At 43.0% G+C, this 19484-nt stretch overlaps 1 protein-coding gene across 1 annotated transcript; it reads left to right on the forward strand.

Annotated features, from left to right (window-relative positions):
* Positions 1-18734: 18734 nt before the first annotated feature.
* LOC136479372 (3-ketoacyl-CoA synthase 20-like) lies at positions 18735-19196 on the forward strand (the record flags this gene model as incomplete). Its single annotated transcript, XM_066477256.1, has 1 exon — positions 18735-19196. A coding segment is annotated over one exon (462 nt), but the record flags the coding sequence as incomplete, so codon positions are not given.
* Positions 19197-19484: the final 288 nt, after the last annotated feature.

The raw sequence follows: 19484 nt of genomic DNA on the forward strand, positions 1-19484 counted from the left end.
ATTTGATGTGACGAAGAATCTTCTTTTTCCATAGTGCCAAAGTTTAGATTTAGGGTGAACTAAACATGGCAAGGAAGATAGGCCTGCTGTTCACGCGAGTAGTAGGAACGACGACTGTTTGTTTGTTCGTAAACTATCATAAATTTTCAGTCGGAAACAATGTTTTTCTCTCATACCAAATCAGCCAGCAGTAAATAATCCACAATACGATACGGTCTCCCGAACAGGCTGTAGTACAGTGCCTCAGTCTCAGCGTCAACATGTCCAATCAGACCCGGGAATCCAGATTTTGGACACGCTGTACCATTTTCTTTTCTTTTCTTTTGCAATTTGAGATTTTCACCGAGTCAAAAATTATTGTGTGACTGCATTTATAGGAAAAATATGTAGATTTACTAGAAAAATTGTATTCTATGATTAATAATACTTATTTAGCATCATAAATGATATTATTTTTTATAGATTTTATTAAATTTAAAATGGCTTAGTTCTTCGAAAATTGGGGAAAAAATTTTAAGCCGAGGAGAGAATACCCATTTTTTTTATATATAAAGTCTTGCGCTTCTCCCTATCTCACGTGACGAAAGAAAAAGGTGATCTGGTACTACTGCAGAAGATTCTTGAAATTTGACTCCAAAATCTTTCAAGTGAATGCAAATGCCATGATGGGCGGTTGAGTGCAGTGGAGAAGACAAGACGTGCGCTTGAATGCTGATCATCATGAGTTCTTGCCTTGGGACAGTAACAAATCTGTTGCCATCTCCATCTCCGCTGGGCTTTTACTCATGACATGAACACCAACTGATTTTCCTCTAGGGGCGCGTTTAGTTGGCTCTAAAGTTGGCGTGGCCTGAAATCTGGAGGTACCGTAGCGCACTGTAGCATTTCGTTTGTATTTGGTAATAATTGTCCGATCGTTGACTAATTAGGTTCAAAACGTTCGTCTCGCAAAGTACAACCAAACTGTGCAATTAGTTTTTTATTTCGTCAACATTTAGTACTCCATGCATGTACCGTAAGTTTGATGTGACGGAGAATCTTCTTTTTGCATAATACCAAAGTTTGGATTTTGGGTAACTAAACAAGGGCTAGAATTTAGGGCATGTTTGGTTTCTACGAGAGCTCATAAAATTCCGGTCACATCGAATGTTTGGATATATGTATGAAGTATTAAATATTGACTAATTACGAAACTAATTGCATAACTTATGACTAATTTGCTGTGGATGATTTATATGGCTGATTTCTTGTGAGAGAAAAACGTTCTTCCATAACTGAAAAAAGTAGAGATGATTCTGGCTTATCAAGCGAACAGAGCCAAAGACTAACCAAAATTAGAGAATATACTGTTGATGGGATGGCGTGCGAAGAAAAAAAAATCATCCACACAAAACACACATTCCACCAAATAGGCCATAACTGGCATTTAAATTTAGGCTCTCTTTGGTACGCTTTTACTTGCTTTGCTCTAAAATACAATGTATTATAACTTTTAAAATTTATACTAAAATGTAGTACATTCTATATGGTGCCTATGCTAAGATTTGGCAAAGTTTGTTGAAAAATCCACAATTTGAGGAGAAATTCCATTATTGGGTTTAATCTATGGGTACATGCGTTATTTGAGTATTCCTTTAAGTTATCTTAAAATTTTTAGATTTAGAAATACATTAATTATATTACATGACAAATGGAGTATTTATTAGAACTTCTCTATCGATATAATAAAAAACCTTGCTGAATGAGTACGCATGAGAACGGTTTCTAAATCCAAAACAAGCCAAAAAGAAATCCGAGCCCTCTCAAAGAGGGTCTTAATAAGTCAACAAACTATTAGCAGCAGTAAGACCAGGGACCAGGATTTTTAATTTTGGAGCGTGTTTGGGTTGTTACGGAATCTGTCAAAGGTTGCCAAAGCTCACAATGCCGAAGCTTAGACAGTCTCCAAAAAGAAACCTATATGGATATCCAAAATTAAAATGGGTAGTACGAGAATTAAAATCAGCCTCCAACAGAGTATCTATACGGGAGACCTATTTTGGATTGCCTGAGAGGCACAACCCAAATATGGACATCCTCTCTTCTAAAAACCTATTTGCAGAAATAATTCTCTTTTGAGTCTTGTTGTTGGAGAAGATGTCAAATAGGTATTGAACCTTTTGACTGTAGTGCTACCAAAAATGATTGAGTCTTGTATTTTAAATGTTGTTATTGGAGATATCGTTAGCCTGTGTTTGCTTGATGACCGGACCTATGGCGTGTCCAACTTTGCCTAGCGCTGGTCAGTTCATTTTTTGCGCCATATCATACACCAAAAATCTGGCGTTTAATTCTACCGCTACACTTGCGGCATGGACAGAAGTTTAGTGTGGCGTGTTAGTATTAAACCAAACAAGCCCTCAATATCAGAATTTATTGATCAGAATTGAAAATCGTGAAATTTCACCGTGATTTTAGAGGCTTAAACATCAAGCATGACTGTACCTAAACTTTTTAGATCTAAACAAAATATTAGTATGATTTACTACATATTTATTCTTTAGAAGAATATTAGTATGATTTACTACATAAACAATAGATAATATAAGTCTAGAGTTATATTGCACGTGTATCATCTCTCCATAGAATTAGGATTAATTTTGGAACTACAATATATGTGTTCTATACTATAGTGAAGATTGTATTTTAATGTCGGATAGATCACCCTTGCACCAAACCCTACGCTACTGTGTATTAGTGTAATACAAAATTTCAAATTTTCTTTCTTGCCATTCTAAAAATGATCAAAATTTGTGAAATTTCAGCGCCGAAATTTGGAACCCTGGCGGTGACAACCTGCACTTAATATTAGTCATCATGGGCTCATGCCTTGAGCCGGGACAGCAAGAGAGATGAGCAGCCACAATGTTACATATATGAAGTCCACATGCATTAGAATAATGTCTATAAGCTAGCTGAAACATTATGGAGGTAATCCATAGAGCAGTCCATAGCTAAAAGTATCTATAGTCCTACGGACTTCTCATAACAAATAAACAAATAATTCTTCTCTCTAACACAAAAGTTGTTCATATAGACTACCCAGTCCATATACATTGTGGCAACAACCAGAACTATAGCCTACTGACACAAAAGCTGTCTAAGGGGGTGTTTGGATCCAGTGACTAAAATTTAGGAGGTGTCATGTGAGGGTGTCGCATGTGGTGTTCGGATACTAATAAAAAAATAAATTATATAATCCATCAGTTCTGCCCGAGACAAATTTACTAAGCCTAATTAATCCATCATTAGCACATGTTATTGTAGCACCACATTGTCAGATTATGGATTAATTAGGCTTAAAAGATTTGTCTCATAAATTAGTCGTAAACTGTGCAATTAGTTTTGAAATTAGTCTATATTTAATACTTCATGCATGTGTCAAATATCCGATGGAACAGCGACTAAAATTTAGGAGGAGGAACAACCCCCTAAAAATAGCCTGTTCATATGTGTTGTGGTTGCTCCACCTACGGTACAGTTGAAAGCTCTAGTTTGGTTTTGGTTAATTGATGAAACCCTAAGTGCTAACCTAGTTTATCAAAGTGATTATGAGATAGGTAGCACTACTCCAAGTGATAAAGCAATGACGAAGATCATGACAATGGTGATAGCATGGTGATGATCAAATGCTTGAACTTGGAAAAGAAGAAAGAGAAAAACAAAAGGCTCAAGGCAAAGGTATAAAATGTAGGAGCCATTTTGTTTTAGTGATCAAGACACTTAGTGAGTGTGATCACATTTAGGATAGATAGCCGTACTATTAAGAGGAGTGAAACTCGTATCGGAATACGGTTATCAAAGTGCCACTAGATGCTCTAACTCATTGCATATGCATTTAGGATCTAGTGGAGTGCTAACACCCTTGAAAATATTTGTGAAAAAAGGCTAACACATGTGCGCAAGGTGTTTGCAAGGTGAAAAAAGGCTAACACACATGCGCTTTCGGGAAAATGAAATGTCTATTTTCTATTGCGCCGGATGCAAAATTCTTGGTGGTTGGCACATTTGAGTAAGGGTGAAGAAGTTAGAGTTGAAATGGAGTTGGTCGAAATGATGCTGGCGTCGGTCTACTGACCGGACGCTGGGTCACTCAGCAACCGGACGCTGAAAGGCTGCGTCCGGTCGAGCTGGCAGAGAAGTCGCCAGTTTCGGTGTTGCACCGGACGCTGGACCTGTGATGCACCGGACGCTGGTTTCTGCGTCCGGTCAAACTGACTGGTCTGTACAGTGGCTAAGGGTTGAGCACCGGACGCTGGCTGCGTCCGGTCAAGGTGGACCGGACGCGTCTGGTCAAAAAAACATGCCTCGGGAAGCTTACTGGAAACGACCGGACGCTGGGGCTTCAGCGTCCGATCAGTTTTGACCGGAGCGTCCGGTCAGCTTCGTAGCCGTTGAAATCTGACGAACAGCGTTTGAAGCCGGGGACGCGTGGCATTCATCGGGCGACCAGACGCTGAGGGCCAGCGTCCGGTCAGTATGACCGGAGCGTCCGGTCAGAGCGCGTTTTGCCCAGTGAAGGGGTATAACGGCTCTATTTGATGGGGGCTCTATTTATAGCCCCATGGCCAGCTCAAAGGAGAGGACTTGCACATTTTCATTGACATAACAACCTTGTGAGCTTAGCCAAAGCCCTCCCACTCATCTCCATCATCATTGTGAGATTGGGAGAGAATCCAAGTGTATTGCTTGAGTGATTGCATCTAGAGGCACTTGGTATTCGTGTTGCGCTGCGGATTTTGCTTGTTTTCTCTTGGTGGTTGCCACCACCTAGACGGTTGGAGTAGCGGTGGAGGATCGGCACGAGTTGGTGATTGTTCATGGCCATCTCCGGTGATTGTAAGGGGAGTTGTACCTTCCCCGGCGGAGTGCCGAAAGGTAACTCTAGTAAATTGCTCGTGTCATTGAGTTACCTCACTTGTGGGTCGGTTCTTGCGGTGTCCTATCATGTGGACGAGGTTTGTGAAACACCTCTTAGCCGCCGAACCACCAAGTGTTGGTCGACACAACGGGGACTAGCGTGTTGGCAAGCACGTGAACCTCGGGAGAAAAATCAGTTGTCTCTTGTCATTTGCATTCTCCCGGTGATTGGCTTGATCTTCATCTTGTGATTGGTTCATCCCCTATACGGCGGTATAATCACCCTACTTACTTGTCTACATTCTTGCAAACTAGTTGATACAAGCTCTTTAGTGTAATTAGAATTGAGAGCTTGCTTTATTATTTACATTCATCTAGTTGAGCTCTTTGGAGTAGCAAGTTTGTGTGCCTAAGTAATCATTGCAACTAGAATTGTTGGATAGGTGGCTTGCAACCCTTGTAGAGCTAGAGCAAGTTTGCATTACGCTATTTGTCATACTAATCAAATTGCTCTAGTTAATTTGTAGATTTTTAAATAGGCTATTCACCCCCCCTCCTCTAGCCATATTAGGACCTTTCAAGTGGTATCGGAGCCGTGGTCACCGTTTGATTGAAGGCTTAACAACCTCGGTGTCAAATTATGGCTCAAGTTGTGTTCAACCATGTGGGGGGCAAACCACCATTCTTTGATGGCACAAGCTATGATTATTGGAAGAGAAAGATAAGTGTGTATCTTGGTTCAATCAATGATCAAGTATGGGATGTAACCGAGAATGATTATGCTATCATTAATCCCGACAATCCCACCAACCAAGATAAGTCTAACAAGCAATGCAATACAATGGCTCTCAACACCCTATATAATGCCCTTGATCCAAAGGTGTTTGAGCAAATCAAGGATTGTGAAAGAGCAAATGAAGTGTGGAGGAGATTGGAGGAAACCTATGAGGGCACACCGGAGGTGAAGAGTGCCAAGCTATATATTCTCAAGGACAAGTTGATAGGTTTCAAGATGAAAGATGATGAGAGCATACCGGAGATGTTCCATCGCTTGCAAGTCATTGTCAATGATTTGAAGGCTTTGGGAGAAAAGATCAAGAATGATGATGTCTCTCATCGGTTCTTGATGAGTCTACCTCCAAGGTTTGAAATGTTGAGAATGCTAATCATAAGAGGAGGATTAAAGGAGATCACCCCCAACCAAGTACTAGGTGAAGTCATGACACAAGAGATATACCATGTGGAAAAGGGAGGGGGATGACAAGGAGGACAAGAAGGAAGATGAGGACAAAAAGAAGAAGAGTGTAGCATTCAAGGCTAGCTCATCATCATACAAGAACAAGGGCAAGTCAAAGAAAGAGTCAAGTGATGATGAGGATCTTAGTGATATTGATGATGAAGCTATGGCTCTCTTTGTACGCAAGATGGGCAAGTTCATGAAGAAGAAAGGCTATGGTGCAAGAAAAAGAAGAGATCATACCAAGAGCAAAGAATATGTGAGAAGATGCTATAATTGCAAGAGTCCCGATCATGTGGTAGCCAATTGTCCTTACAATAGTGACAATGATGAAGATGAGAAGAACAAACACAAGAAGGACAAGAAAGAAAAGAAGGAGAAAAGGGAGAAGAGGATGACCTTTCAAAAGAAGAAGAAGGGTGGAGGCTATGTGGATCACTTGGGATAGTGATGGCTCATCGGATAGTGATGACTCTAGTGATGATGGCAAGAAATCAATCAAGAAAGCACTAGCAAGCATCGCCATCAACGACAAGCCCTCCATCTTCGACACTCCATCAACATGCCTCATGGCTAAGCCTACCAAGGTAAAATATGATGAGAGTGATGATGATGAAAGTGATTCTTGTAGGAGTGATGATGAAGATGAGGAGTACTCCAAGGAGGAGCTCATGGACATGTGTGAGCAAGTGCACGCTTGCAATGAGATGAAGAGAAAGGAGTGCAAAGAATTGCGCAAGAGAGTAAAATTTCTTGAGCAATCCTTTGATGAGCTCAATGCCACTCATGAGGGGCTAGTGGATGCCCATGAGAAGCTTGGCAAAGCTCACTCTAAGCTTGAAAAGGCTCACTTCTCTCTCATTGAGCAACTCAAGAAGGAGGAAGCCAAGAAGGAGCAAGTGATAGTAACATATGATGTGGGACTAACATGTGATCTTATTGATGAATCTTTTCATGGACCCATTATTGTTGCTCCCACTAACACTTCTTGTAGCACAACCATTACCACTCCACCTATGAATGATACATCACTAATGGTAGAAAATGAAACCCTCAAGAAGGAGGTGAATGAGCTCACTCATGCCTTAGGCAATGCCTATGGTGGAGATGCCCGCTTGCTAAAGTGCTTGGGTAGCCAAAGGTTTTCTCTCAACAAAGAGGGATTAGGCTATACCCCCAAGAAAGGCAAGGTGGCATTTGTCACTCCCAAAGCTAGCTTTGTGAAGGGCAATGGTCGGTTTTGCATTAGATGCAAGCAAGTTGGGCATATAGAGCAAAATTGCAAGACTAACAAGAACAAGCTACCTAATGTATCCTCAATCAAATTTGATTCTTGTTACATGCTTTATAAGGGTGCCAATGGTGTGAAGGCTAAGTTCATTGGTACACCAATTGTGGGCCCAAAGAAGAAGGCCATTTGGGTACCAAAGATCTTGGTGACTAACCTACAAGGACCCAAGCAAGTTTGGGTACCTAAAAAGAATTGATCTTCTTTTGTAGGTAAATTATAAAGCCGAAGGAAGACATTGGGTGCTTGATAGTGGGTGCACACAACACATGACCGGTGATTCAAGAATGTTCAATTCAATCGGTGAAAGCAAGAGCAATGGGATTGATAGTATCACATTTGGTGACAATGGCAAAGGCAAAGTCAAGGGGCTTGGTAAGATTGCAATATCCAATGATTTGAGCATTTCCAATGTGCTACTAGTAGAGAGCTTGAATTTCAACCTATTGTCGGTAGCCCAATTGTGTGATCTTGGTTTCAAATGCATATTTGGTGTGGATGATGTAGAGATCATAAGTGTAGATGGCTCAAACTTGATATTCAAAGGATTTAGATATGAGAATCTATACTTAGTTGATTTCAATGCTAGAGAGGCTCAATTGTCAACATGTTTGATCACTAAGTCTAGCATGGTTTGGTTATGGCATAGAAGGCTTGGTCATGTTGGAATGAAACAATTGAACAAATTGATTAAGCATGACTTAGTTAGAGGCTTGAAAGATGTCACATTTGAAAAGGATAAGATATGTAGTGCATGTCAAGCCAGAAAACAAGTTGGTAATACACATCCTAAGAAGAGCATAATGAGCACATCTAAGGCATTTGAGTTGATGTACATGGACTTGTTTGGACCAACCACATACACTAGCATTGGTGGAAACAAATATGGATTTGTCATTATGGATGATTTCACTAGATACACATGGGTGTTCTTTCTTGGTGACAAGAGTGATATGTTTGCAATATTCAAATCATTTGTCAAGGGCATTCACAATGAGTTTGAAACAACCATCAAGAAAGTTAGAAGTGACAATGGTAGTGAATTCAAGAACACTAGAATTGATGAGTTGTGTGATGAATTTGGAATTAGACATCAATTCTCGGCCAAGTATACTCCTCAATCAAATGGGCTAGTTGAAAGAAAGAATAGAACCTTGATTGATATGGCAAGATCAATGTTGAGTGAATACAATGTGAGTCATTCATTTTGGGCCGAAGCAATCAACACGGCTTGCTATTATAGCAACCGACTCTATTGTCACCCCATGATGGAGAAGACACCCTATGAGCTATTGAATAGAAGAAAGCCCAACATAGCATACTTTTGGGTTTTTGAATGTAAATGCTATATATTGAAGAAAGGTACTAGATTGAGCAAGTTTGAAAAGAAATATGATGAAGGTTTCTTGCTTGGTTACTCCACTACTAGCAAGGCTTATAGAGTTTGGAATTTGGCTAGTGGTACTCTTGAGGAGGTTCATGACAGTGGAATTTGATGAAACAAATGGTTCCCAAGAGGAAGATGAGAATCTAGATGATGTAAGAGGCACTCAATTGGTCAATGCAATGAAGAACATGGACATTGGTGATATAAGGCCTAGAGAGGTGATTGATATTGAAGATGACAAGAATCAAGTGCTCTCTAACTCAAATGTGCAAGCTAGTGGTTCTCATGATCAAATCCATGCAAGCACTAGTAATGGCAATGTGCAAGATCAACAAATGGCTAGTTCATCATCTCAATCAAGTGATCAATCAAATGCTAGCAATCAAGTGCAAGTGCTTCAACCAACCAATGTTGCAAGAGATCATCCATTGGACACCATCATTGGTGATATTTCAAGAGGTGTGCAAACAAGATCAAGATTGGTATCATTTTGTGAGCACTTCTCATTTGTGTCATCCATTGAGCCTAAAAAGATAGATGAAGCTTTGAATGATATTGATTGGGTCAATGCTATGCATGAAGAGCTAAACAACTTCACAAGAAACCAAGTATGGGAGTTAGTTGAGAGGCCTAAGGGTCATAATGTGATTGGAACCAAGTGGGTCTTTCGGAACAAGCAAGATCAAGATGGGATAGTGATAAGGAACAAAGCAAGATTAGTGGCTCAAGGTTATACTCAAGTTGAAGGTCTTGACTTTGGAAAAACATATGCCCCGGTTGCAAGATTGGAAGCAATTAGGATCTTACTAGCTTATGCATGTGCCCACAACATCAAGTTGTACCAAATGGATGTGAAAAGTGCATTTCTCAATGGGTACATCAATGAGCTTGTGTATGTTGAGCAACCTCTCGGTTTTGAAGATGAAAAGAAACCCAACCATGTGTTCAAGTTGAGAAAGGCTTTGTATGGACTGAAACAAGCACCTAGAGCATGGTATGAGAGATTGAGGGATTTCCTACTCTCTAAGGGATTCAAGATGGGAAAGGTTGACACCACTCTCTTCACCAAAAGGCTTGGAAATGACTTGTTTGTAATGCAAATCTATGTTGATGATATCATCTTTGGATCAACAAATCAAGAATTTTGTGAGGAGTTTGGCAAGATGATGGCAAGTGAGTTTGAGATGTCTATGATTGGAGAACTTAGTTACTTCCTTGGTCTTCAAATCAAGCAAATGAAGAATGGCACATTTGTGAGTCAAGGTAAGTATATCAAGGACATGCTCAAGAAGTTTGAAATGGATGAGAGCAAAGCTATTAGTACACCAATGGGGACAAGTGGAAGCTTAGATAGTGATGCTAGTGGCAACATGGTAGATCAAAAGATGTATCGGTCTATGATTGGAAGTCTACTCTATGTGACCGCATCAAGACCGGATGTGATGTTTAGTGTATGCATGTGTGTAAGATTTCAAGCCTCACCAAGAGAAAGTCATTTGAAGGCAACAAAGAGAATATTGAGGTACTTGAAGCATACACAACATGTTGGATTATGGTATCCCAAAGGAGCAAGATTTGAGTTGATTGGATATTCGGATTCGGATTATGCGGGATGCAAAGTTGAGAGAAAGAGCACATCGGGCACATGTCAACTATTGGGAAGATCACTTGTGTCTTGGTCATCAAAGAAGCAAAATAGTGTAGCACTTTCAACCGCCGAAGCGGAGTATATTTCGGCCGGTAGTTGTTGTGCTCAATTACTTTGGATGAAGGCTACCTTAAGTGACTTTGGAATCAAGTTCAAGCAAGTGCCATTGCTATGTGACAATGAAAGTGCCATCAAGCTCACCAACAACCCGATTCAACACTCAAGAACAAAGCATATTGATGTCCGCCATCATTTCATAAGAGATCACCAACAAAAAGGGGACATTTGCATAGAGAGTGTGGACACCGAAGATCAACTTGCCGACATATTCACTAAGCCACTTGATGAGAAGAGGTTTTGCAAGCTAAGGAATGAATTGAACATACTTGACTTCTCCAATATGTGTTGATGCACCCCCATTATATGACATGCCTCTCCTTCGAGCAAAGCAAGGTAAAGTTGATTGACATGTCATCCATTCATTACTAAGGACTTGTTTAGTGCATCTAGTCATTCCTATCATGTCCTAGGCTCATTCATGAAAATCAAATGAATTTGATGCTTATATGGTACCACTATTGCTTGTATGTTTGAAATGATCTAGTGGCAGCATATGACATGTTTGTGGGCTTGTAAACCTAGTGTTTGATTTAGAAAATGAGCTATAAGTGTTTAACTCAACATGGTACAAGATAACCCTTATTTGGAGGTGTGAAGAAGCTTATCCTTGGATCAAACCGAGTTAAATATCTTTTGCAAGTAATCTAGATTGAACCAAAATTGAGAAAATGATCCTTACTTCACATGGTTTCACCCCAACCTATCCATAATTTAAGCTCACCTTTTGTGCTAATTGTTGACAAAGGGGGAGAGAAACAAAGATATGAGTGATAGGGGAGTATTGGACATAAGGGGAGAGATATGCTAAAGGAAAGGGATCAATTAAAATTTTGAGCACACAAGTAGGGGGAGCAAGCTCATAAACTTGTATGATGCATTTGAATGAACATTTCATATATTTGCTCGCATGGTACAAATTCTAAGTTTCAACATCCATGCTTGTGTGGTGTATGCTAGTTATAGGTTTGAATGATGAAATGAAAAACTAGCATGCATAGGCTAAAAGTAACTAGACTCATGCTCACATTATGAAAACTAGACCCTTGCTTTTAATGTTGATCTCATGGGGTATTCTAGTTTTTGTGTATGTCTAGTTACTAATGGTGCTAAGGATGGTATATTGGTGCACTCCGATTGGTATCACGCTTCAAAGGTCCATCTCTTATACCTTAGCATCATTTGGTAGAAATTGACTCCTATATTTCCTATCTAAGCATATGTGCAAAGCTACAATCCAAACTCTTAGCACATATGTAGGGGGAGCAATTGCTACCATATGGAGTTCATGAAACTTGTCCATATCCTTTACACATGGTAAATATGCTTGGGCAAGCAACATGGATTCAAATGAACTTTAATTCATATCTTTGTATAAGGGTTGTCATCAATTACCAAAAAGGGGGAGATTGAAAGCTCTAGTTTGGTTTTGGTTAATTGATGAAACCCTAAGTGCTAACCTAGTTTATCAAAGTGATTATGAGATAGATAGCACTACTCCAAGTGATGAAGCAATGACGAAGATCATGACAATGGTGATAGCATGGTGATGATCAAATGCTTGAACTTGGAAAAGAAGAAAGAGAAAAACAAAAGGCTCAAGGCAAAGGTATAAAATGTAGGAGCCATTTTGTTTTAGTGATCAAGACACTTAGTGAGTATGATCACATTTAGGATAGATAGCCGTACTATTAAGAGGAGTGAAACTCGTATCGGAATGCGGTTATCAAAGTGCCACTAGATGCTCTAACTCATTGCATATGCATTTAGGATCTAGTGGAGTGCTAACACCCTTGAAAATATTTGTGAAAAAAGGCTAACACATGTGCGCAAGGTGTTTGCAAGGTGAAAAAAGGCTAACACACATGCGCTTTCGGGAAAATGAAATGTCTATTTTCTATTGCGCCGGATGCAAAATTCTTAGTGGTTGGCACATTTGAGTAAGGGTGAAGAAGTTAGAGTTGAAATGGAGTTGGTCGAAATGATGCTGGCGTCAGTCTACTGACCGGACGCTGGGCCACTCAGCAACCGGACGCTGAAAGGCTACGGCCGGTCGAGCTGGCAGAGAAGTCGCCAGTTTCGGTGTTGCACCGGACGCTGGACCTGTGATGCACCGGACACTGGTTTCTGTGTCCGGTCAAACTGACTGGTCTGTACAGTGGCTAAGGGTTGAGCACCGGACGCTGGCTGCGTCCGGTCAAGGTGGACCGGACGCGTCCGGTCAAAAAAACATGCCTCGGGAAGCTTACTGGAAACGACCGGACGCTAGGGCTTCAGCGTCCGGTCAGTTTTGACCGGAGCGTCCGGTCAGCTTCGTAGCCGTTGAAATCTGACGAACAACGTTTGAAGCCGGGGACGCGTGGCGTCCATCGGGCGACCGGACGCTGAGGGCCAGCATCCGGTCAGTATGACCGGAGCGTCCGGTCAGAGCGCGTTTTGCCTAGTGAAAGGGTATAACGGCTCTATTTGATGGGGGCTCTATTTATAGCCCCATGGCCGGCTCAAAGGAGAGGACTTGCACATTTTCATTGACATAACAACCTTGTGAGCTTAGCCAAAGCCCTCCCACTCATCTCCATCATTGATCCATCATCATTGTGAGATTGGGAGAGAATCCAAGTGTATTGCTTGAGTGATTGCATCTAGAGGCACTTGGTATTCATGTTGCGCTGCGGATTTTGCTTGTTTTCTCTTGGTGGTTGCCACCACCTAGACGGTTGGAGTAGCGATGGAGGATCGGCACGAGTTGGTGATTGTTCGTGGCCATCTCCGGTGATTGTAAGGGGAGTTGTACCTTCCCCGGCGGAGTGCCGAAAGGTAACTCTAGTAAATTGCTCGTGTCATTGAGTTACCTCACTTGTGGGTCGGTTCTTGCGGTGTCCTATCGTGTGGACGAGGTTTGTGAAACACCTCTTAGCCGCCGAACCACCAGGTGTTGGTCGACACAACGGGGACTAGCATGTTGGCAAGCACGTGAACCTCGGGAGAAAAATCGGTTATCTCTTGTCATTTGCATTCTCCCGGTGATTGGCTTGATCTTCATCTTGTGATTGGTTCATCCCCTATACAGCGGTATAATCACCCTACTTACTTGTCTACATTCTTGCAAACTAGTTGATACAAGCTCTTTAGTGTAATTAGAATTGAGAGCTTGCTTTATTATTTACATTCATCTAGTTGAGCTATTTGGAGTAGCAAGTTTGTGTGCCTAAGTAATCATTGCAACTAGAATTGTTGGATAGGTGGCTTGCAACCCTTGTAGAGCTAGAGCAAGTTTGCATTACGCTATTTGTCATACTAATCAAATTGCTCTAGTTAATTTATAGATTTTTAAATAGGCTATTCACCCCCCCTCTAGCCATATTAGGACCTTTCAACAGTGTGTTCCAAAATGAGGGCATGTTTGGTTCGCCTAGTAGCTACTAAATTTAATAGCTTTTAGTCACTTTAGTAACTTTTTAACCAAACGCTATGACTAAAAGTTACTAAAAGAGCTTTAGGGCCTGTTTGGGATTACTCTGCTCCACCTTTTTCAGCTCTGCTCCACCAACTCCACCACAGAGCAGCTCCACTGTGGAGTTTCTGGAGCAAGTGGATCTGTTTGGCACGCAGTTTAGCTCCAGCTCTGGAAACAGAAGGTTTGTATAGGAAAGGTCTACTATGCCCCTGATCGATGTTTGGTGTATGTTCTGTTGTATACAGAGCATGTGTAATTGAATATTTTTTTTACCAATTCAAATATGGTGTAATATTATAATCTCATTTAATTTATTGGAGAAAAGTAAAAAAACAAATATTTTGGCCAAATAATTACATACTTTTGTCACGTAAATTTCAAAGCGCTTGATGGATAATTGACAAAGTTCATATTTCGGATACAAATATGGTGCATCGGTAGAGCCATTTGATCTAGCCACATATTTGAAGTACCTTTCCGGAATCTCTGGAACATAATTTGGATCACGGTCGCCCCTGACATATTTATGCCTCTGACATATTTTATGCTTTATTAGTAATTATTTGCACGTTCGACTCACGCATCAATTAGTCATCAGTTCATCACTATTGTGCAGCCATCGACTCACGCATCAATCACAATAGGTAAATAAATCAATAGATTGCTAGAATAATAATCAGCAAGCAATCAAAGTGACAAGACATTCAGAGGCTAAACTAAACTGAACAAGCCATTCAGAGGCTAAACTGAACGCAACGCGTATGTTCAGAGAAGAAACTGGTCCACCCCACTGCTCCTCACCTGCACCTCCAAGCGCCTGCATTGCTCAACGAGTTCCCGCTCCTCGTCCATGGCAGCCTCGCTGCCTGAGCCCTGCAGTAGTAGTCGGCTGCGGAGGAGCGCGCCGTTGGAGAGCAACGCACCGAGGTAATCCGGTGCGCAGTGGCCAGACGGAGGATGCAGTCGCGGCTTCACGATGGAAGGGGGAGGGGCGAGCAGATTTCCTCCTCCGGCGGAGTCGCGGTGGCCGCGGGAGCTCCTCCTCCGGCGGTGGCCGGTGGCAACCGCGGTGCCCGCAGGATCTCCTCTTCCGGTGGAGTCGCGGTGGCCTAGCAGAGTCTCGGTGTCCGCAGGATCTCCTCCGTCAGCGGCGCCCTCTTCGGCAGCGGCCGGCGGCATCCGCGGGATCTCCTCTGGCGGAGTCGCGGCTCACAGGGAAGAAGAGACGAGGACGTACGAAACGAAACGTCGGGTGGGGGGCGACGGGAGGAAATAGAACGAAATGGTATTTGTGTAACGAGTGGTAATTGCGGGTAATTACCTCCAACTCCACGAGGACATACGAAACGTTGGTTTGTGGAGTATCCTCTGAGGAGATCTGCGAAAAACATGGAGTTGGACTAAAACTCCATCTTTTTTGGGAGCAGAGTTTGTGGAGTTGGACATATTTGGCAGGAAAGTTTGGGAGCAGAGCTACAAAATGTGGAGCAGAGCAGTTCCAAACAGATCCTTAGTCCTCTCTAGTAACTCTAGAGTTACTAAAAATAACTAAATCATTTTGTAGCTAATAAAGTTTAGTAGCTCGAACTAAACACAGGGACATTCGAGTCGACAGCAATGCAAGAAACTCTACAATACTGTACGTACACAAGCTGCACTGCGCTGTGCACTAGTAATCGAGTGCCCAGGTTTAATGCCCATTGACCGCTCGACCTCGGACTTGGTACTAGATTGCAGTCAGTATGTATATTTTGGTATTAGTCCAGGAAAGAACGCAACGTCTACACGTTACGTGCCAATAAAAGTGATTCACTTTTAATCAAATTTCTAGTAAATATTATAAAAATATATTTTATAATTAATCTAATAATATTTATTTAATATTATAAATGTTGATACTTTTTTATTTATAATTGATCGAATTTATGATACCAAATCATGACATTGTGTTAGAATTGTATTTTTTTCTAGACGTAGAGAGTATATTGCACTACTAGCCGATCAATCAGCCCATCTTTAACCATGGTTCGACTTCAACAGAATGTTCATCATTTGCATAACCGCATAATCTAGTAATAAACCACATCATTTTCTCTAATAACATACTATACAGTGGCAGAGCCAGGATCTATATTCAGGGGGGCCGGCCGTCAGGAATTATACTTAGGGGGGGTCGGCTCGATCTTTTTCATTGCGATAATTTTATTATCTAGTTGTGTTTTGTATGATTATATTATCTAGAAGATATTAATAGGTATATATGACAATAATTTTATATAATCTCTCTCTTAATATAAATAAAAAATATTAAGTCATACTACTAATTTTTTTTTTTTTGAAACATTGGGGGGGGGGGGGGGGGGGGGGGGGGGCGCCATGGCCCCTGCCAGCCCCCCCTTGGCTCCGACAGTGATACTATATATCTAGGTTACATGGCTTCGATCTGCGTGTGTTGAGGGAGAGAGGAAGGTACCAGCAGAGTCCATAGTCTATGGACTGACAGGACCGGGGGGGGGGGGGGCGCCATGGCCCCTGCCAGCCCCCCCTTGGCTCCGACAGTGATACTATATATCTAGGTTACATGGCTTCGATCTGCGTGTGTTGAGGGAGAGAGGAAGGTACCAGCAGAGTCCATAGTCTATGGACTGACAGGACCGACCAAGGAGGAAGAAGAATGATGGCGTGCGTATCTTTGGACCTTCTTCCCCGGACACTTGAATTCCTTCCCCTTGACAGCCAGCTACTCCTCGTGTCTGCAGCTGCTGCAGAGGATGATGCATGGTACTAGATGACGCACAGCTAGCAGCCTAGCTAGCATTGACTCGCTCCCGGCCAGTTTCCCGCGCGTCACTCCATGACCATGAGAGGACGAGCTGAGGAGCTCGCTCCAGGCAGGGCCGCCTATAAATGGACTCATAGTCGAGCGAAGGCGAAGCATAGCAGAACAAGATCGATCGAGCTCCATCTTCCTCAACTACGTCCCCGTTGCTCTCCATCCATCTGTCTTTGAAGGCCAACCCCTTCAGTCTTCAGACTTCAGTAAGGTGCATGCAGTGATAGAAATGGTAGAGCTAGCATTGCAAATACGACCTGCTTCAAGCCTTCGTTTCTTGTTTTCGCTTTGTTCTCTACTTATTATGTTCGTTGTTCTTTGTTGCATCATGGCTCGCAGGAGGATCGGAGGCTAGGTGCAGGTAGGAAGAGATGGAGCGGGTGAACGCGAGCCTGTGCCTGGAGAACCTGCTCATCATGCAGGAGAACGAGCGGCTGCGGAGGCAGGCGCAGCAGCTGGACCAGGAGAACAAGGCCCTCCTTGCCGAGCTCAAGCAGCGCGAGCAGCAGCAGCACCAGGGCGCCGGCGGCCCTTCCGGTTCCGGCGGCGGCCACTCTCCCGCCGCCGCTGCCGCCAACCTGAAGGCGAAGGCGGCCGGCAAGCAGCCCAAGTGAGCAACTGACCGCCACTGCTCGCGCATGCATGCACATGCACGGAAAGAACGATGATGGTACCATGGAGGCCGCGCGCGCCCGTGCATTCAGCGCTTGACTTTTGTAATTACTCCTGGCAGTTGGTGTTAGTTTCTGGAGCATGAGCATGCATGCATGCATATTGTTAGCTACCACTACTAGCTAGTAGTAGTACGTAGAGGAAAATTCACCAGCGGTCCACGAAGTTGGCACGAGGTGTCACTTAGATCCTCGAACTTTTAAAGTGATATCTGTAGGTTCCTAAAGTTGGCAGAGGGTGTCATCTAGGTCCCAAACTTTCAAAGTGATCACCGGAGGTCCCAAAACTTGACAGAGGGTGTCATCCAGGTCCCAAACTTTCAAAGTGATCACCGCAGGTCCCTAAACTTGGCAAAGGGTGTCATCCAGGTCCCAAATACTGTAGCGATTCGGCACAGAATTTTAAAAAAAGAAATCTAAATTTTGGTAATGTAGCTACATTCTGCTGAAAATTCTAAAAAATATATCTTTTTAATACGATCTCGCACGAAAATGATTTTTGTATAAAAGTTGTAGCTCTCGACGGGATCTACAACTTTCTAGTTTTGAGTTTTTTTAATTTGAGGTCGCTAATACACTCAAAAAAATTAAATAAATTTTCAGCAGTATATTAATCGCGTACGAACGCTTGTCGCCTTAAAAAAAACAAATCTTCTTTATATGTCATCTGATAGAGATAATTTCTATATAAAAATTGTAGCGCTCGATGAAACCTACAACTTTCTAATTAGAGAGAATTATTTATTTGGCACTGAAACAAACCAGTGTTTCGTATTTGGCACTCGAAAATTTGAACTTTCTTATCTGGCAACAAGTTGAAATTTCCTTTCGTAAATGGCACTGCCATCCATTTAGGGCAGTAACGGTGTCAAGTGACCGGCAAAAAGACATAAATACCCTTGTTTGCAGCAGAAACCCATGGTGCCAAATAGGAAAGTTCAAGTATTTTCGTATGGTGCCAAATAGGAAAGTTCAAGTATTTTTGTATGGTGCCAAATAGGGAAGTTCAAGTATTTTCGTATGGTGCCAAATAGGAAAGTTCAAGTATTTTCGTATGGACGATATTGGCCTCAACTACTTCCCTCATCCTAGTCACTGACGGTAGGCCCCATGCATGATCATCGTCAACTGCAGCCACCAGCAGTTCCGTACGTGTGTACCCATCAACTAATTAGCGGATTGAGATGCTGCAGGTGAACCCCGGGGTGCTACGCCATCATGGTGAGCACCGAGAACATCACGCTCAACTGGTACTTCGGCAACAACCGCTCCATGCTGCTGTCCAACTGCATCTTCCGCATGGGTGGCGCCGCCGCGCTACTGTCCAACCGCCGCGCCGACACCGGGCGCCCCAAGTACCGGCTGCTGCACACGGTGCGCACCCACAAAGGCACCGCGGACGAGTGCTACGGCTGCGTGTACCAGCACGAGGACGGCACAGGCCGCGTCGGCGTGTCGCGGACGCGTGAGCTCATGGCCGTCGCCGGGGACACGCTCAAGACGAACATCACCACCCTGGGCCCGCTGGTGCTCCCGCTATCGGAGCAGCTCAAGTTCCTTAGGTCCCTCGTGCTCCGTCGCGTCCTCCACTCCCGCAGCGTCCGTACGTACATCCCGGACTTGCCGACGACCAGGAACAGCAGGCTCCCCAGCAGCTAAGGCACCTGCACGCTCGACTGCCATGGCCGATGTAGAATAAGATTGCACAACTGGACAGCTTTCATTGATCATTTATAGTATACATATATAGGATTACATCCGGGGCCTTTGGCCGTGCTGTACACTGAGAATGGGCGAGCACGCCTAGCGGACATGCAGGCAGCGCGAGGACCGGGCACGCGAGAGCGTGGTGAGCGAGTCACTGGCGCGGCGAGCGCGCATGCAAGGGCGCGGCATGCGTGTGAAGTGCGCGTGAGCTATTGAGGCTGTTGCAGATCCGATATGCCA

Source organism: Miscanthus floridulus, chromosome 9 (assembly GCF_019320115.1).
Source record: "Miscanthus floridulus cultivar M001 chromosome 9, ASM1932011v1, whole genome shotgun sequence".
NCBI classification, from domain to species: domain Eukaryota; kingdom Viridiplantae; phylum Streptophyta; class Magnoliopsida; order Poales; family Poaceae; genus Miscanthus; species Miscanthus floridulus.